The 21335-nt window shown below is 54.6% G+C and overlaps 9 protein-coding genes across 9 annotated transcripts; 3 read left to right on the forward strand and 6 right to left on the reverse strand.

Moving 5' to 3' along the window:
- Positions 1 to 310: 310 nt before the first annotated feature.
- L226DRAFT_533640 (uncharacterized protein) lies at positions 311 to 3574 on the reverse strand. The gene is made up of 7 exons (XM_067680508.1): positions 2641 to 3574; positions 2451 to 2582; positions 1911 to 2385; positions 1820 to 1854; positions 1457 to 1759; positions 1205 to 1398; positions 311 to 1154 (listed from the first exon to the last, which is right to left on the reverse strand). Exons 1-7 carry the CDS (start codon positions 3184 to 3186, stop codon positions 674 to 676), a joined length of 2166 nt encoding a protein of 721 aa, XP_067537118.1. The 5' UTR covers positions 3187 to 3574; the 3' UTR covers positions 311 to 673.
- Positions 3575 to 4937: 1363 nt separating this feature from the next.
- Positions 4938 to 6266, reverse strand: L226DRAFT_533642 (cysteine proteinase). The gene is made up of 8 exons (XM_067680509.1): positions 6133 to 6266; positions 6056 to 6067; positions 5920 to 5988; positions 5713 to 5865; positions 5611 to 5658; positions 5492 to 5549; positions 5172 to 5434; positions 4938 to 5116 (listed from the first exon to the last, which is right to left on the reverse strand). The coding sequence occupies exons 1-8, from the start codon at positions 6190 to 6192 to the stop codon at positions 5021 to 5023; spliced, it is 759 nt and encodes a 252-aa protein (XP_067537119.1). The 5' UTR covers positions 6193 to 6266; the 3' UTR covers positions 4938 to 5020.
- Positions 6267 to 6342: 76 nt separating this feature from the next.
- Positions 6343 to 8399, reverse strand: L226DRAFT_611895 (zf-ZPR1-domain-containing protein). The gene is made up of 6 exons (XM_067686326.1): positions 8106 to 8399; positions 7928 to 8048; positions 7213 to 7865; positions 7019 to 7162; positions 6777 to 6965; positions 6343 to 6725 (listed from the first exon to the last, which is right to left on the reverse strand). Exons 1-6 carry the CDS (start codon positions 8256 to 8258, stop codon positions 6453 to 6455), a joined length of 1533 nt encoding a protein of 510 aa, XP_067537120.1. The 5' UTR covers positions 8259 to 8399; the 3' UTR covers positions 6343 to 6452.
- A 189-nt stretch (positions 8400 to 8588) lies between these two features.
- On the forward strand, positions 8589 to 10108 carry L226DRAFT_544926 (uncharacterized protein; the record flags this gene model as incomplete). Its single annotated transcript, XM_067682311.1, has 5 exons — positions 8589 to 8864; positions 8999 to 9123; positions 9176 to 9284; positions 9339 to 9653; positions 9725 to 10108. 5 exons carry the CDS (start codon positions 8589 to 8591, stop codon positions 10106 to 10108), a joined length of 1209 nt encoding a protein of 402 aa, XP_067537121.1.
- An 831-nt stretch (positions 10109 to 10939) lies between these two features.
- Positions 10940 to 13443, forward strand: L226DRAFT_379809 (uncharacterized protein). The gene is made up of 4 exons (XM_067674380.1): positions 10940 to 11397; positions 11461 to 12497; positions 12558 to 12635; positions 12687 to 13443. The coding sequence occupies exons 1-4, from the start codon at positions 11286 to 11288 to the stop codon at positions 13341 to 13343; spliced, it is 1884 nt and encodes a 627-aa protein (XP_067537122.1). The 5' UTR covers positions 10940 to 11285; the 3' UTR covers positions 13344 to 13443.
- A 287-nt stretch (positions 13444 to 13730) lies between these two features.
- On the forward strand, positions 13731 to 15027 carry L226DRAFT_533645 (cytochrome c and c1 heme-lyase). Its single transcript, XM_067680510.1, has 3 exons — positions 13731 to 14274; positions 14337 to 14444; positions 14503 to 15027. The coding sequence occupies exons 1-3, from the start codon at positions 13817 to 13819 to the stop codon at positions 14741 to 14743; spliced, it is 807 nt and encodes a 268-aa protein (XP_067537123.1). The 5' UTR covers positions 13731 to 13816; the 3' UTR covers positions 14744 to 15027.
- Positions 15028 to 15407: 380 nt separating this feature from the next.
- L226DRAFT_533646 (exocyst complex component sec15 subunit) lies at positions 15408 to 18666 on the reverse strand. Its single transcript, XM_067680511.1, has 12 exons — positions 18111 to 18666; positions 17752 to 18046; positions 17575 to 17696; positions 17254 to 17520; positions 17103 to 17204; positions 16944 to 17053; positions 16838 to 16895; positions 16692 to 16775; positions 16477 to 16631; positions 16127 to 16415; positions 15931 to 16068; positions 15408 to 15808 (listed from the first exon to the last, which is right to left on the reverse strand). The coding sequence occupies exons 1-12, from the start codon at positions 18600 to 18602 to the stop codon at positions 15587 to 15589; spliced, it is 2334 nt and encodes a 777-aa protein (XP_067537124.1). The 5' UTR covers positions 18603 to 18666; the 3' UTR covers positions 15408 to 15586.
- A 207-nt stretch (positions 18667 to 18873) lies between these two features.
- On the reverse strand, positions 18874 to 19450 carry L226DRAFT_379935 (uncharacterized protein). Its single transcript, XM_067674383.1, has one exon. The coding sequence runs from the start codon at positions 19311 to 19313 to the stop codon at positions 18963 to 18965; it is 351 nt and encodes a 116-aa protein (XP_067537125.1). The 5' UTR covers positions 19314 to 19450; the 3' UTR covers positions 18874 to 18962.
- L226DRAFT_379926 (uncharacterized protein) lies at positions 19441 to 21158 on the reverse strand. The gene is made up of 3 exons (XM_067674382.1): positions 20252 to 21158; positions 20092 to 20188; positions 19441 to 20035 (listed from the first exon to the last, which is right to left on the reverse strand). Exons 1-3 carry the CDS (start codon positions 20882 to 20884, stop codon positions 19560 to 19562), a joined length of 1206 nt encoding a protein of 401 aa, XP_067537126.1. The 5' UTR covers positions 20885 to 21158; the 3' UTR covers positions 19441 to 19559.
- Positions 21159 to 21335: the final 177 nt, after the last annotated feature.

A 21335-nucleotide genomic window follows, 5' to 3' on the forward strand; every position in this document is an offset into this window, starting at 1 on the left:
ATCAAATACTGCCATTTAGGTCGGACAAAAGCAGAAGTGTTATCACCAGTACACAGGTTGAAGGGACTCGACATCTGGTACCACACGCAAGTCCTACCCGCTGACTTCTTACGATACCGTCGGTTTGAGGGTAAATGTAGACTGCTGGACGTAAAAGTCTGTTGCCTCATGGTGGTTGTGCAAGAGGAAGTGGTCGGAGTCATGGCGTCACGAGAATATACACGGTCACGGGGTACGCAACGCGACGCGTGTGTATAGGCTGCTGTTACAGGCGCGCCATCTTCCCCGCTCACGTTCCCTCTCAGTATATGTATCCAGATGTATACGTGCGTAACTCGTAACTCGTCAAATATACTACACCAGAGAGATGCGTTCAGTAGTATACGGAGAGTAATCTACTTCGACAGCAGGCCAAGGCCACCAGCGACCCAGCCAGGTTTTGCAACGCGACGTGCGACGTGCGTGCCACAGCAAGAGGGAACAATTCAAAACTATGCGAGGTATGTGTTGTGTATATATGTGCAAAGATGAGGGATATGAGACGACGATGATGATGATGCAAAAAAAAATCGGAAACCTCTATGTCACGTATGCTTTCTCTCAGCACCCAACAAAGTCCAGCCACCCAATCGAAACGAACATGTGCATGCATGCGTGACGCGTCCGAGTCCACTCAGAAACGGTCTCCCCCAGGCCGGAGGCTGCGCGACGGCGACCGCGCCAGGTGATCTGGCTCGAGGTACCCCGCGTTCCCAAGCGTCTCCTTCGATCCACTTCTCCTGGGGCCCGCCCTCGGCGACGGCGGGAGATCGAGGTACGGCGACGACTGAGGTCCAAAGCCGGAGCCACGGGGCAAGAGGATGGGCTGCACGGGCTCGGTGTACCGCACGTCGAGGTCCTCGAGGATCGCCTTGAGGTGGCGCATGAATGCGGTACGGCGCACCCAGCGTCCTCCCCAGTCCTGCCAGTTCGGGCGGTGCTCCATCGCGATAACGAGGGTGATCGCGTTCTGGTACTCCATCTTGTCGATGTTGACCGTGACGCTGGACCATTCGCGGCTATTGGCGTTCACGTACGCCTGTAGGCGGATGCGGAGCTGCTCAATGACCTCGAGCGGCGTATCGTACGCAACTTGCAGGTTCGTACTTTCCCACCTGCACGAGCCTGGTCAGCAAGTAACAGAGATATGAAAGACAACACGTACATGGAACTACTGCGACGAAGGTTGTGCACGAGCTTAGAGCCGGCCAACAATGCGTTCGGTGCAATGATCTCCATCCCATCTACTCGACGGAAGGTCGTGGAAAACAGTCCGAACTCCCGCACGAACAGCGGTTGGTCGTCGATCATGACTAGGTCTCCAACGTCGAATACGTGTGTCGAGAAGATGAAGATGAGCTGGAGACGGACCGTTAACACACATTTGAAAGTACCAAAGATCGAACGTGAAACTGACTGAGTTGAACAGCGTCTGCGCAGAGTTGCCGAAAATGAAGGAGAAACCGACGATGATGGTTGCAAGCGGTACGAGCGATGCGATCGTGTTATTGCGGTTGAAGATAAGCAAGCAGATGAAGATGAAGATCATGACTACCACGGAAAGCAAGACGGCATCAAGCTTCGCGACAGCTGAACCAACATCCTTCAAACTGGCCGTCAGCGCCTTCCGCTCACGGTAGATACGCCGGACGGCTTCACGCATTTCCCGCTTGGAGATATCACCGTTCCCATCCTTGTCGAATAATGCGAATGCAGCATGCTGAACATGGTATCAGTACTCCTGCACCTCCCAAACAAACAAAAGTAGAGGGATACTTACTGCATCGGCCGTAGTCGAGAAGTAAGGATAGAAGTCTGCGACATGTCGCATGAGCTCTCTACGCTTAGGACCTGTCTCGATGAACGCTTACCCTCCACGATCAGGTATTGCCTCGGCGGATACACATTGCTCAGAGTGCTGAAGAGCTTGCGCGCCAACTTCCCTGCACTTGCCAAGCTGCCAAACTGGTCCTGCGTGACCTGCTCCAGTGCGCCACCAAGCTGGTCGACAATAACCGCAGCCACAATGTTCTTCCGCTGCTTCTTCGCCCGCTTCTGCGTCTCCTTCTTCTCTGTTGGGGTCGAAACACGCGACGCACTTCCGTTGCCCTTCTCCCCGTTCGCCCCAAGCATGTCTGCGCTCGAACCGCGGGAACGATGTCCCTTCTTGCCTGCATATGGCGACTTCCTGGCAGCTGGCTGCGCATTGGAGAGACGGTCGAGCGCGCGCAGACCCAACTGGTTCTCGGCGATGCGTTCTGACAGAGCCTTGCGGTGGAAGTTGATCGCAACGTAACGCAGGAAGGCCTTCTCCGCAAGTAACAAAATACCGGCGGAAAACAGAGCCTATGAGGGATGCCGTACGCGTCGGCAAGGCTGCACCCGAAGCACGAAGCAAAGTGAATACTCACCTGAACAACTCGATTGATGATAGTCCAGTACGACCCTGGAGGCTTGTACGTTGCACGAATCACGGACAGTGCAATCCAAAGCCAGGCGATGTCCAAAGCAAGCTTTAGCCATCCGCGGACGGCCGCCACAAGCTGTATCACCGAGAGTTTAGATGCGGGCGCCTGGTCTGTGTACTTGGGCTGTACTTACCTCGATTGGAACACGTAGCCGTTCGACCTTGTAGCTCGTTATCCGGAGGAGCACGAGGATCAAGTGTGGGATGGCATCGACAACGACGTATGTGGCCACACCAGCTGCCCAGGAGACGGCGAACCAGAGAGACCAGACGTACACTTGAGTCTTGACTGGGCTCTGGTTAAAGTGGAGTTGGACAACAAGGAGAGGCGTAATAAGGATGCCCGCGCCAATGCCACCGATGAGCAAGACGCGTAGGATCTTGGGGAGCTTGAGGAATGCGCGGTAGAGGGCGTGGCCACGGCGGGCCTTGATAGATGCGGCGACATGGGCGGACTTGGCATCGTCCTCGGCGTCCCAGTCAAACTCATCGTCCGTGTCAGTCACTGTCGAGTCTGTGTCGGTGTCGTCATCGTCGGGCTTGACAAGCTGGTCGCGGTCGACATCCTGCTGTGGGGGATGGACGATGTCGGGAACCACTCTGTCGACGAAGGGGCGCGGGTCCTTCTGGTCGAAGTCGGTTAGGTCGATGTCCGAAGGCTCTGAACGGGTGCCGGGCATGGGGACGGCGGGGCCGGGGTCGCGCTCGGGGGGCGGGTCGTGAGCGTAAGGAGTGTGAGTGGCAGTTGCGACGTGGAGGTAAAGAAGGGAGGATGGGGAGAACGAAGCGAGATGGCGAAGGGTCGAGCCAGGGCGCGGCAGCTGTGAGAACGCCGGAGATGTTGCTGGAGCGGACCTTGGGAGCGGAAGAGAAGATTGTCAGAGGCCGGCACGCGGACTGTCTTATAGTGCTTATGGGCCCCCGCACTTGCTCGACGTCGGCACCCCATTTCTTGCACGCACCGTTCTGCCGTCTGGTGGCGCTGTGGCGAGTGCAACGGCCATTATCGTCTCGCTTGTCTCGCTGTATGATCCAGCAAGCACACTCGACGTCGACGGCGTCCGCAAGATCTCGACGGCAACTGGGCGCAGTGTCCCTCGTTGATCATCAACTTTTGCTCTCGACTTACCAGCATTTTCCTGACAGGCGATGATGTCATCCCTCATTTCGGTGTCTTTTCAGCAGCGCTTGTCCCGGATGTCGCGCGTTCCCCGCAGTCCTCCGGATCCGCTTACACGTGCAAGTACTCCCGTCCGTTAGGTTCCTGTATGTTTCCATGAAGGCTCTAACTGCATTCATATGCCCAAGAATGGCGTGCGTCGTTGACTATGTACTATCGAACGTGGTGCCCAGATGACCAAAAACTTCACGCCAAGCCAGCCTCAGCGGCGAGCGAGTGGAAAGAGCTCGGCCTGTTCGCGAGCAGCGGCTCTGGTGTGTCAAACTCGATGACCTTTCCACAAGCATCAAGAGACACGACCCGACCAACGCACGACAGGCATTACGGCGTTTCGGATGGGACAAAAGGCATGCTAATGTGCCAAAAGTCGCCGCGCGAGGTCACCTTTTGGCCAGATTTCAGGCTGAAAGGAAACCTTTTGGCCATTTGGGCTCTGAAATGAGACAAAAGGTATCCTCGTGCGGCGTATATGGTTCGCGTTTTCGCCGGTCCGAAACGCGACTATGCCTGCCGTGACGATGCTGTTGATACGATGCCTGCAGGACGAAGATACGTCAGCTCGTATGCTCCAAGAATCCGCACGACAGATGGTACTGACGCAATCGTAAGCATTGTGACATTGGCAAACTGCGGTCCACGGATGATCGATTGATCCCTTGAGTCGCCCTATCTGTGCAAAAGGTCGACCGCAGACGTACGTAGCCGTGTTCAGTTTGTGGAGTGCTGTACTACGCGCGTATACGCATGAACAATGTCCGCCCACCTTCATCACAGTATAGGAGCTGTTACTGTCCGACCGACAGAGATGACCCGCGTTTCTCTGACAGGTGCGTCCAGTCCACCTTCCAAAGGACTCCACATAGATCTTCAGGTGAGTCTATACATGGACATGCCACCAGCAGGCCCGCAGTCAGTCGACGATCGACCCACAAAGGCGATCCACACAACTACTCCAGTGCAACCCAGATATCTGCATTCGACGATGCTCCCATTGGGTCGACATTGTTAGTATCAATTTTCTATATGACTCAGACGCGAGCTGCAACACTTTAAGTTTCTTGAATTGTTGCGTCGCGTCGCGTCACTTGGCACGGGACCGTGTCTCAATCTCTAGCGCTGAATCCTACTGCCTGTGTTGGTTTGCTGCATATTGGTCAACGACCAGTTTCCACTCATCGGTAAGGTTTTGCAGATATCGATGTCCACAATCATCGCACGGACGGTAGATTCTGAAGAAACCGATGTTCTCAGAGTCCGATGGTACTGGAAACACCGGGAACTTTATCTATCCTGATAGGTCTTGAATAAAATTTTCTGCTTTACGGACGTACACACTAATCCAATGCCGGGCCCCCAGACAGAGCGATAAGACTGAACTGCATGCTCGCGGTGTGCGCAATGTAGTTATCCTTGACGATCTTCGCTACATCCTACGCACACACGACTCAGTTTCCTCCATTACGGCCTGCGTCTCGGTCAACTCACCTTCAAGAAGTCCTTGCACTGTCCTCGATCCACCGGTCCCGCCCGCCGGCCATCGAGCTCCAGCACGCGCATTTGCTCGGATGTCGCTGGAGTGCCGTCCTCTCGGGCCGGCGGGCTAGGAGCCTGCACGAAGCAAGTGAAGTGGAGATCCGTGTCCAGGTCAGTGGGAACGGCGGTCTGTCCGCCTGACGCAGCATCCGCGTGAATGTCGGCGAAGAGCGGAGTCGTCTCAAGTATCTTGGCGCGCTCGAGAGGGGTTATGTCTGCGAGAGGAATGAGAACAGTCCGTTAAGAACGTCAATCGACGAGACGGCCTTCACCTTTGCACATTTCAATGAACTTCTCAATAGGACTGTCGGGTCTAAACGTTACATCTGACTGCGCCGCATCGTTACTTAGCCCAGCTCTGTGGACACAAAGGCTCGGCGTGGTTGCTTACATTGATCAATGCATGCAGCAGGGCCATAGTTCCACATGCGTTCGAGATCTGATTACGGCATGTTGAGTGTCCTGCACGAGCGGAACATGGGGGAATACTTACTGTTTGCTTCATCCAGAACACGGTAGGATCGATCGCGTGCTGACCCTGTGTTTCAATCCGCTCATCCTCCTCGCGTCTCTTCTGCTCATACGCCGCAGTGATTGGGAAGAGCAAGATCACCGCCTTCACTGGCTGAGAGACCATCCCAAGTAGCTACCAGGAGTTCGGTATTTTCACACAGGTCTAGTCGAGGGACTGACGGCTCACCTCGGTGTCAAGACCATAGATGTCCTCGAAGTGCGCTTGGGTCGGAACAAGGCCAGCCTTCACGGCCCACTAGAACCACAATCAAATTACACAGTTCAGAACAAGCATTCTTCCATGGAGTGTATGAGTGGCTCACTTCAGTGAGAACCTGCACGAAGAACGCGCGTACTATGAAGTCTGCTGAATGCATGGAGGTCGGACTCGCGGGCATACCTCAGGGTTGCTTTCCAGAGGGATCCAACGGCTGCTAGATTTCCCTTCAGATCCTGACATGGCTGTAGATGCAGGAGATGATAGTGGTATTTGTTCAAGGCGACCCTATGAACGATCGCGCGCCGATCTGGGGTACGCGATCAACGTCATCGCAGTATAGGCGCTGCTCACGCAGAACACACATTGCATGCACTCATGAGTCTAACCAATGGTACTAATATGCAGTAGTCGCTACACTTTCTAAATGGTACAGTATTCTACACAGTACTTCATGGCAATGTTCCCGTTCGTATCGACCTTGTCGCCGAGGTTGCGTTGCACTAAGATGATGGCGCAGGAGCTGGCTCCTTCGTCGGTGATGGTGCGGCGTCCTTCGAAGCAGCTCCGCCATCCTTAGCGACTGGCTGTGCATCCTCCCCGTAGTTCTCTACTTTCATGTCGTTCAAGCCAAGCTCCTCGTTTTGCTCCCATGTACGGTCGTACATCTCGATCGTCATGTTGGGGTCTGGATCGGGAGCGTAGAGGTTCTGGAGGTACGAGTTGGCGAGCGGGTCGTCGAGGATGAGCGTAAATGGATGCTCAGCGTTCTTGACCTGTGACAGACATTCAGCTAACTGGGCATTTGCAGAAGAGCAGGTACGTACCGCCTTGAGCTTCTTCAAGAACTTTTCGAAAGCGTCGTTGTTGCCTGCCGAATCTCCAGCGATGACCTTCTCGGACAGCTCCTCGTACACCTGTTCCAGGATACCCTCGAGTGTGGTGAATCGACCACCAAGCGTGCCGGCTTGGAGAACAAGTTCAATCTCGGGTATGCTGAGACCGCATGATTCGCTCTGAGGAATTACCAATCAGCGAGTGACAATGGCAGGTAGACGCAATAGCATACCTTCAGTATATCACGGCTGAGATCCTCACGGTCCTCAACCTTCAGCGTGATGCGCTTGCCTTGAGGCGAGATGGCAGAACCAGACTTCACTTCGTTGTCGCGGTATCCACAATGCTCGCAGTTCGTCGACATGATCAAGATATCCTGTTGTCTGTGAGCACTGTGTATCTCTGAAGTGGTCGGAAATTTCTTACCTTGAAGTACGGAATGTTGACCTTCTTGATGAGCGTGTTGCATGGGTGACCGCAGCTCGAGCAAGTGCCGGGGAACGTGAAGATCTCTTCGTTCTCGCCCTCCAAGCCTCCACCAATCTGCTCCTCTTCTATCACCTTCGGCGGTTCCGGAGCAGGCTCGTCGGGTGCAACTAGCCCAAGCTCGATGTTCTGCTCCCGTGTCCTGTGGTACGTGCGCATGTTCCACTTGGGATCGGCCATGCTGCCAACGAACTCGGCAAAGGAGTTGCCTGCAGGATCGTCCAAACGGACTGTGAAGGGCTTCATGGGGTGATCAAGCTCCGACGCCTTCTTGGGAGTCTTCACGGGGCCCGGGGTATTCTCGTCCGCATCCTCATTCTCGTCGTCGTCGGGAACGATCTCCCGACAAAACTTCAGAATGCCCTCAATCTTCTCGTAAGCCGCGGGATTCTGTACACGGCGGAGGGGCTGATCGGCACCGAGGTCAGTGATGATGTCGCGGATGAGACCTTCGATGGTCGTGAGTTGACCCCGGCCTGGAGGGATTGTGAGTTCGATATCAGGGATGGACACGGTGCAAGTGTTCGACTTGACAATTTGACGGTCAAGGTCGTCTCTTGTGAGGACGTGCACGGTGTAGACAGCACCTTCGGCTACACGAACAAGGTAAGTCACTTGTACGATGCGTCAAACAAAATGATATGTATCCACTCACGTCGAATTGTCCCTGCTGACTGAACTTCATTATTTGAGAAGCCACAGTGTTCGCATCGGAATGACATGACGATGACCTCGCGGAAGTAGGGAATAGTCGTCAGGAGCAGTCGGGTGACACCCTGGATAACACTCTCGTCAGTGCTACTTTTGGTACGGTTCAGCAGACATGTACACACCTGCTGTTCGCATCGCATGCATAGTGACTCAATCTCCTGCACTGGCCTGTCCTCATCGAGTGTAACCTCCACGGTCTGCTGCTCAACAGGAAGCTTTTGCGTTTGCTCTACGACCGAACCGATCGCTGGGAAGAGTTCTGGTTTTGAAGACATGTCTCGACTGGACGTATCGTGTACAAGCAAAGTTTGTGGAAAATGGCGTGAATGCAAAAGTTAGAGGATGTGAATCAGGGATGCGGGAGTATAAGTACAGCGGGGAAAACAACGCAAGTCAAGTCTTTACGAGAGGTTTCGAGAGCAGCTGTGGCTGAAGGCAGATCTTTCTGGGACGCGATCGGCGTGATTACATCACGTGCCGCGTATTACCGCGTTCGAACCCCGCCGTTGGCTGTTTGTTTTGCCCTTTTACCGAGGACAAGTCGCGTTCATCGTGTTCGCGCGTCCACAACGCCTCGCGCTCCTGTCGCTCGCTCTTTGACCGTCATGTTCCCCAGCAGCTCCTCCTTCCCCTCTAGCTCGACTACTGGCACTGGGCAAGAGCAGCGGCCGCAATTTCCCCACTCGCATTCGCATTCACACTCCGTGCAGTACAATGGTTCTCCCTTTAGCGTGGCCGGCATGACCAACCAGACGGCTGCGAGCCCCAGCATCCGTGGCAGCTCCTTGGGAATGAGCATGGGCAATTCTCTTGGGATGGGTTCTCCCTTGAGTGAGAGTTTGTCGCAGTCTCGAAGCCACTACCAGTCGGGGTATCTCATGGTGCGCATGTCCTGTGTCTTCTTTTGATTCGTCGTTGTCTAATGTGCTATATCCGTGACAGTCTGTCAACCAGAGCAGTGTATGCTACTTACTACTTAACTATCATATGATTGAAGCTCACACGAAAGCCCTAGTCATCGCCTCCAGGCGGTGCTCGCGAGGACCCTCCTATGGTACCTACAAAAGCGAAATTGAACCACACTTTCTCGGGAGGTTCTGTATCTGACTTCGGAATGGACTCGATGTTCGAGAGCTCGAGGTGCGTAATTTATGATCGAATTCATCTCATCGAATTCATCCTGCTCTAGCAGACAAAGACCCAGGCAGACACTTGCCGACGAGGACGCGCCACCGACCGCCTCGGTAAATGATATCATTAATGAAATACCTGAATCGACCTCTTCTCGGTTCTCGCAGCGCGTAAGTGTCCACTTTCGCCATTCTAATCCTGAGCTCACGCTTAAGTGCCCTCAGAACGCATTCGAAGCGTCTCAGAGCAGAGTCTCGCTCTTCCGTTCTTCCCACCCCGCCACGCCGAAACAACCAGCTCAGGCACCCCAGCAAAATGCCCAGCCCATCTATATCATAGTGTTCGGCTATCCTCCAGACAAGTACAGCGTGACAGTCGAGTACTTCCGTTCCTTGGGAGAGTCTACCGAGGCAGAGCAGAGTTCTGAGCTTCTCAACTGCTTCCGCATCGGATACTTGTACCCTGCAGAAGCTCTCCGGGCTGTCCGCAAGAACGGCGAGATCCTCAGCGGCTCCTGGATGGTTGGCGCCAAGTGGGCTGTACGTGCAATGTCTCGACCATACATGTCAGGTCACTGACAGTTCGTTCCTTCTCCCCATAACGCCCGCAGGACCCTGCCCAGGCTGAAGCACTCCTTGGGCCGTCGCTTATCCGAAATGCGACCCAGTCGCCAGAGTTCGTGACAGCAAGTCCAGACGCCATGTCTTCGCCTTCACCGAACATGTTCGCCTCCTCATCTCGAATGAGCGTGGATGAATTGGTCCCTCGTCACGGTACTCCTCGAGGTGCCGAACCATCTACACCTACTGTTGGGACGCCGATCAAGCTGGCGCCTTCCGCTTCTGCTTTCCGTCGTCCGGGAGCTGGCACGTCGGCTGTTCCAGCTGCCGTCATTCCACACACTCCTATCCTCCCAGCGTCGGCCTCAGGCATCCAGCAATCGCCTTCGAAGGGCGTCCTTGGCCAGGTTTCCGACCTCATCTTCGGATGGTAGTAACATCCGGTTGTGTTTGGCGTGACAACCTCATGCATATCTGAGTATACTCACGAGCCATGGCATATACTTCATAGTCCCGATTTCCGTAGTTTGTAATCAATTTGCTCCGACTGCGATCACTTGCATTTCGATGTTGGACTTTCTGTTGTTACTGAGGTCAAGGATGCAGTACTCATAATAGAGTAGTCAATCGCCGACTGCGATCCATCCTGTGGTCAACGTTCTCGAGGTTCTGATACTTCTTACTACATGTACCGGCATGCCCAGGGCCGACTTCCCGCGCAGTCGGCGCTTTGCGCATGACGCTCATGAGTCGCCGCCCGTTTCTGGGGACATTGCTCTCGACAACGATGACCTGGACACCTCCCGCGCCCCGCAAGACTGCGACGCTCGCATCGCTGCCTACTTATGATTTTCCCGCATTGCCCAGTGGAGCATCTCGTTCCATCCGCCGGCGGTCCAATTGTCGCGCATCAGCTTAGACTTCAAGTTGTCTTCTCTGTTATGATATCGAAGGCGCACCAAGAGCCAGCCTATCACTACGCTACCTCACGACTGTCATACCAGGCCCCTTGCATCTTCTGACAGACGAACCGCAGAGGGAACTTAACTTACTGAATATCGAAGTTATTTCGTAAGTACGGCAGCGGATGTGCACCAGCACTGACCATAGGATTCACCCCTCACGCTCGTGACCGCGACAATTGTTCAGCGCAATTTGTTGCTTGGACGCTGCAAGTGTCTGCTTCAAGGCTTGTCGCGTTGCAGATTTCTGTCAATGCCATGACGTTCGAACGGGACGGAAGACATGACACCTGCGTCGACTGATTCCATCACGGTCATGATTTGGCGCCAATCGGCTCATCTCCTTATAACCACGGAGGCAGCGAAGACCGCAACGACTGGACGGCACCGCGCCTCCACGCTCTCTCTCCGCTCTCTGCTGTTTCTTACTTTCGTATTTCTAGACGCGTTCCTCCTTTAACTCTTTCCCTGTGCGGTCTGGTTCGGTCTGAGGCCAGCAGCGCGCCATCAAAACACTCCTCCTCCGTTTGGCGCTTCCACTGCAGGGGCGGTACCCAATCATCAGGACACACAAGCTTCGAGCATCCAGTACGACTTCGTTTGACGATCTCCATTCTACGCACACTGTACTCGTCAAGAATTCTGCAACATGCCAGGGCTGGCTATTCTTTCGCCCATCAACGAGTCGGAGGAACTGAGTTCTAGCAGCCCATACCGGGCGCGCTTTGGATATGGGCGCTACCCAGGTCAGAGGTCTCCAAGTGCGTCCTTCATTTCTATTATCCCAATTGTCGCGTCCATCTCATACGGCCCACCTGAACCAGTGGGACCTAGGAGTCCAAGGAGTCCGTATCATAATGCGCACGATACGGGGGCAGGCCCCTCAAATGCCGAGAGCATGGACGACTTGTGGATCTACGACTGCTATGTCTCCGAAGACGCGACTTCCCCCGGAGGATATCCCCGCTCTCCCTCCACACCCTCACATAACCGGTCAATAAGCTTGCCGGTATCTACTGCGAACTTCATCCCTCCAAATAACACCCCCCTCATCAAGGAGCCCACCCCACATCGACCTCCTCCCTTGGACGTTCCTTCGCTTCCCTCCGGGAGTCCAGATACAATCATGGAAATAACGGAGAATGTGGGTGTCATTGACTCCGACGAGGCGAGTCTCGGCCTTCCTTCTATCAACACTGCGGTCTACACTGCCGTAGAGTTCCCAGAGTACTCTCCGCTTGAGCAGGAGGTTTACACCATGCGAGAGGTTATCGACCAGCTCGCGGCCGCAGTGGACCAATTCTCGGGGCTGGAGTCCGTCCTTTCACGAACGAGCGCGGTCGATCCTGCTCCGGAGATGGACGAAGACACCGTATTCTGGTTCATCGAAGCGCTCAACCTCTTCGTTAGCGACTGCACAGAGGTCGCGCTGGACCTCATGCAGTTCAGCGAATTTGTAGAAGCACTCCTCATGGGCGAGAAGGAGCGCTCGTCACTACCCGTCCGGACACTCCCTCGCGCATCTTTCAACGAACGGGAGATGCAGGAGGTACTGGGTTCTGCGGCAACCATCCAGGAGTTCGAGATCGTGGAGGCGATGGCGGAGTTAGAGGCTGCTGTACCACCCTCACCAGTAGGGCAGCGGCCGATACGTGAACGTCCGCCGTCCCTCAAGCTCTCTACAAGTGACGCAGTTCTGCTACAAACTCAACTGCAACCGCGGTCAAGGATGCAAAGCGTGGGAGCGGTGGGGAGGTTCACTGAACGGCAGACATCGAAAGGCAGCCCACCTTCAAGTGTGAGAGAAAGAGACGAGGCAACGAAGAAGCATCGGGCGTATGTCATCTATGGAGATGTGGAGGTGAGTTCTCGCCCATGCATCTGTCCAACTCATCGTACTCACACGGTAGCCGAAATTAAGGCGACCCCTATCGAAGACAACTGGTCTGCGAAGAGCATCGTGGAGTTCTCATTCGGCGAAGAGGGTGGACAGGCACAGGTTCGATATCTGTCATTTCGTTGTCATGCACCGTACTCACGAATCCCGCAGACCGATGGCGTCGCTCGCCCGCGACCAATGTCTGGACAAAGTGCTATACCACGGCCTCTTTCCTCTCCGGTTGCGTTTGGCGGGAAGTCCCTTACCCGTGGTCGGCCACCATCGCTGACGTTGGATAGCCCACGTTCGCCCTCAAGCCATTCCACCTCTAGCTCTGTCTCTTCGCTCTTTTCCGCCCTTCCTCGCTCGTCCTTTACCACCTCTTCCTCTCCTCGTTCCTCACCACGACAGTCCATCACGTTTGACAAAGGCGACAAGTCGCGTTTCCCCACGTCTTCTGTTAAGTTCAAGAAGATGTTCACCAACATCTTCAAGAACAAGGATGGTGCCTCACGTACAGCCGCGATACCATCGTCGCTACGGCCTTTTGGACGACGAACAGCCGGCACGGGCTCGATCGATGCGACCCTCTCCGCCCTTCATCTGTCTGGGATGTCCGCCGAATCGCCTTTGGCGCCAGAGCAGGATCCTTTCGCGGCGTCACCACCTCCTTCCGCCTCCCTCCCTATTCAGATGCCCCCAGACTCGACATCAGAGCCACCTGCATTGCTCGGTTACTCGAGCATGTTTGTAGGCCTCAAAGCAGCGTCGCAATACCCCGCGCAACCGCTCTTTGGAGGAGTGGGTCGTGAGCTCGAGAGTCCATGACCATGACCGCCGCCTTTTATTCTCTTCGCTTTGCACATTTTACTCTATCTATCCCATCCATATTCGCACCTCATTATCTTCATACGTCTTGTTCGCTGCATGCTGCATTTGCCAACTGTATCGTTGCATCCACAGGATCCCACATCGTATTCACTCGCTCGTTGCATGCGTTGCTGCATGTTGTAGTCTTACCACTGGACTAATTTAACACCTGAGATATGACTTGCACACTCGTGCGAGAGTGTGTTCGACAATGGGGATCGTTAGCTAAGGAAGAGCATGACAAGAAGCTAGGAAAGAAACGGGCTGTTGGCAGCGAAGGCGCCAGAAAGCCAGCAAGCCCGGGATTCTCGGAAGTGATCGAGCTCCGTGGACCTCCGTCACGCTGTCGCCCAATCCCGGTCCTCTCATTCTTTTCTCTACTTACTCCTTACTCCCTCCCTTCATCTACCAAACGCTATACCTACGACGCCATGGGTCAGGCAGCCTCACAATCCGTCTCCTCGACTCCCGCGGCCCCAGCACGCTGCCCCATAGACCACTCCGCCTCGAATTCACCATCCTCCTCCTCAGGACCAGCCAAGTGCCCCATATCGCACGACAAACCCTCCACCTCCGCCTCCGCGCAGGCACCCGCACAATGCCCCATCAAACATGACGAGCTCAATCCTCTAAACCAGATGCCAACGCTCTCGCAGGCTCCTGCCGCGCACCAGGCCGCCGCACTTCCGACAGACCGCGAGACATCTACCATTCCGCGCGATGAGGGTGGCAAGTGGGAGTACCCGTCCCCGCAGCAGTTCTACAACGCGCTCGTGCGCAAGGGCTGGGAGACTCCCGAGGAGCACGTTGAGACGATGGTCCAAATCCACAACTTCCTCAACGAACAAGCGTGGCAGGAGATTTTAAAGTGGGAGCGCAAGGAGAATCCGTGAGCCATTCCGTCTATGTCGCTTCAAGGTTTGATGGTGCTCACCTAGGCACTGTATGAAGGAGTGAAGCTGAGCCCCAGTTGGCACGCTTCAAGGGACGACCCGGCGAACTCTCGCCCAAAGCACGCTTCTGGCTGTTCGCAGGCTGGCTACTTCCCGCCCGCTTCAAGTGAGTGTTTACACGACGAGTCACCGCCGTACATTCTGATCTAACACAACCATCATAGCACTGAGCCACCATTCGACCGGCACGACTGGATTGTCCGCAGACGCGGAGGCGAAGAGGTCCGCTATGTCATTGACTATTACTCCGCTCCCCCAGAGCCGGACGGTTCGCCAGTCTTCTCTCTAGATGTCCGCCCCGCACTCGATAGCGTCGGCAGCATCAAGCAAAGGATAGCGGCCGCGACGGAGGACGTTTGGGCATCGTTCCGCGAGAATAGTGCTCGTAACCAGGGCGCGCACTGAAATGGCACATCCCTGGTGTTGCCCCCTCATGCTCCGCTTTGGACCTCTTCGGACTAGGCTACCTGCGTAGCGATGTGTTAGTCGTCGCCGCGTTCTACCTATCGTGTCTGGGTTGATTCATACATAGGATTTCATTAGATTAGATTAATACTGTTATATGAAGAAGTCATTTGTTTTCTGTACATACTGTACGCACGCAGGGCTCTGTAACGAACTTACGCATGGCTACACGGTTCTGAGTCTCGCCTGTCGCGCCGTGCTTTAATGCCACCCAACTACTCTCCACGTCGGATGCGAGGGACTATTATGCAAAAGAGGAATCTCTGATAGACCTGGGAGTTGGTATGCGCTTCAGGACGACCTTGTGGGGGGGGGAGGGTTTATAACGGAGGCCGAGGGGAAGGTTGGAACGTTGACGACTAGGATCGTCTTTGACAGGGCCGAGGTTGTGCTACTGCCGCTCTACAACTTCAAGCACGTCATAGCCTGCCCGGTCCGAGCTAAAAACATCGTCGCAACAAGTATGGTGAGAGCCGTGCTCAGGCTGCTCCTGCGAAACCGTCGCTATAAGGAGGGTCTTCGTCACTGCAGTGCTTGTCCTGCTGAGCACTGCTCGTGGTGGCATCGTCGATCTCGTCTGCGAGATGGTCTCTCCGATAGGGGTCGTCCCAATCGGAGTCGTGAGTCCAACAACCCCACCGGCTGTGGAAGCAAAGCAACAACGATTGTCAGATCATGCATAGCGATGTTAAGGTAAGTACGTGAGTGCAATATGCACATACTCCCAATATGTGCACACGGCATGGATGACGCACCGCGGCGTACCTATGTACAAGTACAGAATTAACGGTTCTCTCCGGGGAATAATCGTCCAACGGCCTCGGCCTCCTTCCTGCGCTTCTCACCCCGCTCTCGTGAGGGTGCGTCGCGACACTCCATGCCATACCGCGCCAGCTTTTCGAGCAGGGCTGCGAGTCGCTTCGGTTTCACCGCGGGGTATGACGTCTGGCGGATCGATTGGACGAGGTACGCGTTGACCGCGTCGGACATAACCACGGATGCCATCTGGACCAAGTGATGTCGCAGTCAACATCGGGAGATCACGGTGAGAATGCATGTAGTTGACAAGACAAATGGAGAGGGAATGGATGGACGAGGGATATAGATGGAAATGGAGATGGACATACCGAGCGCAGTTCGGTGAAGGCCGCGCCGTGCGAGTGGCCGTTACGTCTGAGCTCCTCGTCGAGGAAGTCGATGTCGAGCAGCAGGTTGGCTATCGCGTTCTCGTTCATCATCGGGATGTCGCGGCCTGTGAGGAAGTCCTGTTACACGGGCAGCTTGTAAGCACACAGTCCGACGGAAGGGGCACAGAAGACGCACGAGAAAGCAACTGGCGATGTAGCCTACAGCACCGCGGTATGCTTCCTCCTTGTACGTGTCCTTGAGCGTCAGCGAGTCGACGACGCTCGTGAGCCAGGTAACGAGCCCGTCGAGGTAATCGCTCGGCGCGGCCTTGCGTGTGCTCGGTGTCCAGTCGTACTCGGATAGCTCGAAAAATTCGTCCAGCTTAGAGCTCATCGCCTCAGTAACGCGGGCGATGGCCTTCGTACGCGTCACGACGAAGGAGGCCGCGGCTTTGACGCGGATCGTCCCTCCGCGCTGGGATGACCTTGAATCGGCGTCGGAGGTCAGCTAAGCTTATGTCGAGAGGGGGAGTGGATACGACGGACCGGATGTTGGTGAGTGACCGCTCGAGCTCCGTACAGGAGATCTCAAAGTGCTCTAGGTTGGTGATGATCTGTGCAATCTGGGGAACGTTCGCTGTACTTTTCGCTCGCTTTGCCAATGACTCGCTGATGTATGTAATCAGGATCGTGTCCAGTGACTGGGAGATGAAAGGCGTTCGTGAGCGAAGCGTACACTGCACGTGTAGTGAACCGCAAACCTTACTCAGGAGGTCGTCAATGTTGCGATGATGTTGGGAGACGCCTTCGATGAACTGGTAGAAGTTTTGTACGAAGCTCCGGATCTACGTATATTTACGTTTAAGTCAGTCTCCGGGTGCAATGCCCGACAATCTGAGGCGCGTACGTCTTGGCAACACAAGTAGTAGCCTTGCGACCAGGGCAGGTTGAGAGGCGCAGGACTCCTGGTGATTAATGAGCAAGTGATGAGACGAGACGACCGTAGGACTTACGACTGCAATTGACTGCGCTGCTCCCGGGTCAGCCATACGGTGTCCATCACGCTTTCTTTCTCGCTGTCCTTCTCGGCATACATCGGCTGCAAGTCATCTTGTGCGATGATCTGTGCGACGCCATGAGAGGTAACCCCCAATCCCAAGGTGCCGACTCACGTTCTCGAAGCGCTTCCCGAACTTGATCTCGAGGATGTTCACGTACTTCTCGAACAGGTGGAGAATTAGAGAGTGTATACTTGTGGTCGAGTACGAGTAGGACTGGTAAAGTTAGCAGACACGAGTGCAATCCGCAACAGCGTAGCCATACCTCGAGAGTCATGACGAAACCAAGCAATGCCTCCTTCACTTGCAGGTAAATGTTGGGGTCGTTCTCGGTCTTGAGGATATCCTCTACCGCCTTACTCAGCCGGCTGATGAGAGCATCCCAGAGGTCCTCAACTTCGCGCTCGGAGCGGAAGCTGCCTGTAGTATTGAGTACATGAGTCTCGATAATGAAGTAGCCGACGATCTCCTGCGTAATGGAGGGCAGAGAGGACAAGGGGAGAGGTTCCGGGATGATGAGGTCAGATTGTGCCTGGGAAAGCAGGTCAGCAACTGCTTCACTAATAAGTGAGAGGCAGAAACATACCTTACGGTCAGCCTGATACGACCGCCGAATCTCATCCACCGAGTCAAGGGCACTGTATATGTGGATACACTCATACAACGGCTTGAAGTCGACCTGAAGCTGGTCATTGTCTAGGACGTTATCTGTCCCAGATATGATCAGTCGTCGTTACTGCGTAAACAGTTTCGCTGCGCGTACATCCAGTCTTCTCGTAAGTGATGGTCTCCACAGCGCTGCCTACGCGACTTGACTTCAGCATGGGGTCTTTGTCGCGGCGACTCCGCCACCGTCGTGTACGCATCTCCATAGCTTCCAACGCGCGTTGGCCTATCTGCGCGCTGACGTTCCGGATGTCAAGGAGCCACTGCTTCACGGAGGCCGTAACCGCGTCTTTGATTTGCCCACGTAACGAAGGCAAGGAAGACAAGAGATATTGGAACAGTGGTGTTTGCAATAGTGATGGTGGCGGCATGCTCTCGATGTCCTCAAGAGACTGCAATGGAGATATAATCAATGCTAAAGAAATGCACAGTACCAATATAGCATGAGGCACGGACCCGCAGCGCACTCCAGTACTTCCCCTCCTTCACCATCTCGCCCACCCGATTCACGACGTCAAGGACGCGCAGACATGCCTGGAGGCCGTCAATGGCCTCGTCCAAGTTTGCCGCGGTCTTCTTCGTCTGCAATAGCGCCTTCTTCTTCTCCACGAGACTCTTCCCGACTTGTGATACATTAGAGTCAAGAGTCGTAATCTTCTCCCTCAAATTGGTGGTGTAGGACTTGATGGAGAAGAGAGTAGAGACTGAGCTGATGAACTCCTGGTAGTTGTCGCCACATATTGACTCTATTTCGGCATCTTTGGACTCAATGAGGGCCTGTAGTGTACGTAGGTATACTTCTTGTTGTCTGTTCGCGTGTATCTGCTTGATGATAGGACCGAGCTGCTCAAGGTTCTCGGACGAGGAGGCCTGGTCAAGCAGGTGTATTTGCTGCAGCTGCTGATCGATGCTCTCCTGTGTGAACTGTGGTCGTCGTCGAGAAGGCATCTGTGAGAGAAAGTAAAGGTCACAATGTCAAGCCAGGAGTATATGCAGTCCGTGACTACCATTGGTACCAAGGCGAAGGCCGAAGCGTCCCGATTTGGAGGCGGTGTTTGGCAACAGCTTCTGGTCCAAACAACTCCGGAGCTCGGGCCGCACTCTACTTTTCCATGCGCCGTCGATGTCCTGATCGACGGTCCCGGAACAAGTACTCTACCCGAATAGCCTCTTCGACGTGGACGGCACCTTGATCAATTCGACCGATGGTGTCGTAGGTGCATGGGAGCTACTCGGCGGATGCAGCGATGTGCGAGTCCCATCACGTCTGGGGTGATTCATCCATAGGATTTCTTTGAACTGATTAAATTACATTGATACTGTTATGTGAAGAGGTCGTCGCTTTCTGTGCATGCTGTACGCATGCAGGACTTCTGTAACAAACCTACACATGGCTTCACGCTTCACGGTCATATGAGTCTCCCCTGTCGTGCCGTTCAGCGTGCAATCAATGTGCGTATAAGGTTGAGTTCGAATAAGAGCTACAGTAAGAAACAAGGGAGTTGTAACTGCGAACCGCATGGAACGACCGGGTGGCCCAGGGATGGGATGGTACAAACTGTGGATTTGAAGGGAGAGCAGGACGGATCTCCGCGTCAGCCTCCTCCAGCGTAGGATCCGGCGGAAAGGGTCTGTGTGCCTGAGGTTAGTGTGATGCATTCCCCGAGAGGACGAGAGGGAATACGTCACGTGGAATCCGGAGTACCCGGAAAGGGTCCGGCCTCTAGACTATGATCATTGAGAGGGAAGACGAGTTCATGTGTGGGTCGGTATGTGGATACGTCTGTTCACAAGGTCATGTATGGAAGTAGCCCAGAGAGATTCGCCGGGACCACCAAATGATATCGAGGATTCCTCTTTCCCAAACGTTTGAAGCACCTGCTCTCGTCTGTGGCTATCAGTCCGTCACTCCGTCGGCTGTCGAGGCAAAGTGAAGATGTCTGTTAACGATGCTGGTAAAGAGGAGGAAGCAGGGGCATACATGTCGCTGTCAACTTCTATTGAAATAGACACAGACCCTTGTGGCAACTTCGGTAGGTAGTCGTCGAGCAGGTTTCGCCATCGCATTGTGTCGTAACCACTGCAGGGCCTCTCGGATAGCCAAAAGCGCAACGTTTCGAGCTTGGTGAATTTAACCAGGAGTTTGTCCACGTTTCTCGAGGACAATTGAAGGAGGAACTCTTCTCGTTTCTGCCCCTGGATAGGACCCATGTGGAAGGTTATGGTGTGAAGTGGAATCTCCCGGTCTGAGATGTGGGTGAGGATCGGCGCAATGTACCTATACACCGCACAGTCGTCTTCTCCGGGTTCACCAGAAGAGTCCACCCTTATGTGTAGCTCTTGAAGCGATGAAAAGGAAGCGATTTGTGATAGCCATGGGCCTCATATCCGAATCTCCATGAGTGTTCACCGGGGCAAGACAATGAATGATACTCACCTGATGTCAAGATTGGCCCGGAGTAAAACCGGAGGGTGAGCTGTCTAACTGACGTCCCAAATGCACCCTTCGGTAAGAACTCGTAAAAGTTCGCACCCTGGTAATGACGGAGGATCTTGTCAGCTACTACAAGAGCATCAGTCTGATCGCGACTTGGTACCTCTATCACGAGTGTTTCGATCTTGGCACATGCTGGTAATCGGCGGATGGTGTCCAGACGAACTATGTCTGCGTCGCTGAGGCCGGGAGAGGTGCCGATATAAAGGTGTAGCGTGTGGAGGTGATGTAATGAGCATATCAGTCGGAATGTTTCGAACCACATCGCGGGGTTTGCGTCCCGGCACGGGTACCGTATCGCAAGCTCGGTGAGGGGGAATCTGGCGATCAGTAGATGATGATGCGGAGGGTAAACCCATGCTCTCCCCCTGGCGAAGTCGTATACGAGGGTCCTCAGGTAACGAAGACGGCCGAGGAGTCGCTCGTGGACGAACGGGATGTATGTGTTGTCGTCCTCGGGTTTGATGACGAGCTCGCGAACCATATCGGCCAGCAATGGGCTCTCCGTGATAGAATTGATGAAGTGCTGGACTTGAGAAGGATTCTTGAACAGCACAGAGCTGTAGAGTACGCAACGTGCGCGAGGGAGCCATGCGGAGCAGACACGGGCGCAGTGGACAACATTGCCCGGCCTGCAATCCGTCGACCAATGGAACCTCTTCCACCGAGGGAAGGGCTCCACGACGAGGTCCATGATCAGCTCACAGAGTTCGATTGGGAGACAGCAGTTCTGCATGGTGAGGTAGGAGGAGGGCGGCGGTTCGTGGAGGAAACTGGTGGAGGCGCATACGGAAACCTCGTAGCAAAGCGCCAATCATCATGTGCGCGCGGGGAGGACCGTACATTCATGGGTACCTGCTTCCCCTCCTCACGGCTTGACAGCGTCCAACTGTCCACAGCTACAGCGCACTGCCTCAAGTTGGCAGTAGACAGACGCTTGCGCTTCGACGGCGCTCGACATGACCTGACTCGAACTCGAGGTTGCAGCACCACAGGAACCCCGTCTGGTTGTGACCCTCGGTGTCGTAAAAATGGAAAGCGGTGGTTTGCAGGGCGTCCTGAGTCCGAAGACACGTGGGGATGGCACCATGTACCCACCGACAGCAAGCGTGTCTGCAAGTAGTTCAAGACGTCAATCTCTCATCAACTTTGCGTTTGTCCCTATCAGATCATATATGCTCACCAGA

Source organism: Lentinus tigrinus, assembly GCF_003813185.1.
Source record: "Lentinus tigrinus ALCF2SS1-7 unplaced genomic scaffold L226scaffold_8, whole genome shotgun sequence".
Taxonomy (NCBI): Eukaryota; Fungi; Basidiomycota; class Agaricomycetes; order Polyporales; family Polyporaceae; genus Lentinus; species Lentinus tigrinus.

What these genes read in the sequence shown, in the direction of transcription:
- L226DRAFT_611895 (XM_067686326.1), bottom strand. Translation starts at nt 8,258, where the DNA reads ATGTCTTCAAAACCAGAACTCTTCCCAGCGATCGGTTCGGTCGTAGAG. An exon ending in GCATGCGATGCGAACAGCAG is followed by an intron (nt 8,049 to 8,105) that starts GTGTGTACATGT and finishes AGTGTTATCCAG; the next exon opens with GGTGTCACCCGACTGCTCCT. An exon ending in GTCAGCAGGGACAATTCGAC is followed by an intron (nt 7,866 to 7,927) that starts GTGAGTGGATAC and finishes TTGTTCGTGTAG; the next exon opens with CCGAAGGTGCTGTCTACACC.
- L226DRAFT_533642 (XM_067680509.1), bottom strand. Translation starts at nt 6,192, where the DNA reads ATGTCAGGATCTGAAGGGAAATCTAGCAGCCGTTGGATCCCTCTGGAA. An exon ending in TGTTCTGGATGAAGCAAACA is followed by an intron (nt 5,659 to 5,712) that starts GTAAGTATTCCC and finishes TGCCGTAATCAG; the next exon opens with ATCTCGAACGCATGTGGAAC. An exon ending in GTTCATTGAAATGTGCAAAG is followed by an intron (nt 5,435 to 5,491) that starts GTGAAGGCCGTC and finishes TTCCTCTCGCAG; the next exon opens with ACATAACCCCTCTCGAGCGC.
- L226DRAFT_379926 (XM_067674382.1), bottom strand. Translation starts at nt 20,884, where the DNA reads ATGCAGAACTGCTGTCTCCCAATCGAACTCTGTGAGCTGATCATGGAC. An exon ending in TCGAAACACTCGTGATAGAG is followed by an intron (nt 20,189 to 20,251) that starts GTACCAAGTCGC and finishes CGTCATTACCAG; the next exon opens with GGTGCGAACTTTTACGAGTT. An exon ending in CGGGCCAATCTTGACATCAG is followed by an intron (nt 20,036 to 20,091) that starts GTGAGTATCATT and finishes TTCGGATATGAG; the next exon opens with GCCCATGGCTATCACAAATC.
- L226DRAFT_533640 (XM_067680508.1), bottom strand. Translation starts at nt 3,186, where the DNA reads ATGCCCGGCACCCGTTCAGAGCCTTCGGACATCGACCTAACCGACTTC. An exon ending in GGCTACGTGTTCCAATCGAG is followed by an intron (nt 2,583 to 2,640) that starts GTAAGTACAGCC and finishes TCGGTGATACAG; the next exon opens with CTTGTGGCGGCCGTCCGCGG. An exon ending in GCAATACCTGATCGTGGAGG is followed by an intron (nt 1,855 to 1,910) that starts GTAAGCGTTCAT and finishes GACATGTCGCAG; the next exon opens with ACTTCTATCCTTACTTCTCG.
- L226DRAFT_379935 (XM_067674383.1), bottom strand. Translation starts at nt 19,313, where the DNA reads ATGCATCACACTAACCTCAGGCACACAGACCCTTTCCGCCGGATCCTA.
- L226DRAFT_533645 (XM_067680510.1), top strand. Translation starts at nt 13,817, where the DNA reads ATGGGTCAGGCAGCCTCACAATCCGTCTCCTCGACTCCCGCGGCCCCA. An exon ending in TGGGAGCGCAAGGAGAATCC is followed by an intron (nt 14,275 to 14,336) that starts GTGAGCCATTCC and finishes CACTGTATGAAG; the next exon opens with GAGTGAAGCTGAGCCCCAGT. An exon ending in CTACTTCCCGCCCGCTTCAA is followed by an intron (nt 14,445 to 14,502) that starts GTGAGTGTTTAC and finishes CAACCATCATAG; the next exon opens with CACTGAGCCACCATTCGACC.
- L226DRAFT_379809 (XM_067674380.1), top strand. Translation starts at nt 11,286, where the DNA reads ATGCCAGGGCTGGCTATTCTTTCGCCCATCAACGAGTCGGAGGAACTG. An exon ending in TCATCTATGGAGATGTGGAG is followed by an intron (nt 12,498 to 12,557) that starts GTGAGTTCTCGC and finishes GCCGAAATTAAG; the next exon opens with GCGACCCCTATCGAAGACAA. An exon ending in AAGAGGGTGGACAGGCACAG is followed by an intron (nt 12,636 to 12,686) that starts GTTCGATATCTG and finishes CGAATCCCGCAG; the next exon opens with ACCGATGGCGTCGCTCGCCC.
- L226DRAFT_533646 (XM_067680511.1), bottom strand. Translation starts at nt 18,602, where the DNA reads ATGCCTTCTCGACGACGACCACAGTTCACACAGGAGAGCATCGATCAG. An exon ending in CGTATCAGGCTGACCGTAAG is followed by an intron (nt 17,521 to 17,574) that starts GTATGTTTCTGC and finishes CTGCTTTCCCAG; the next exon opens with GCACAATCTGACCTCATCAT. An exon ending in CAGCGCAGTCAATTGCAGTC is followed by an intron (nt 16,896 to 16,943) that starts GTAAGTCCTACG and finishes ATTAATCACCAG; the next exon opens with GAGTCCTGCGCCTCTCAACC.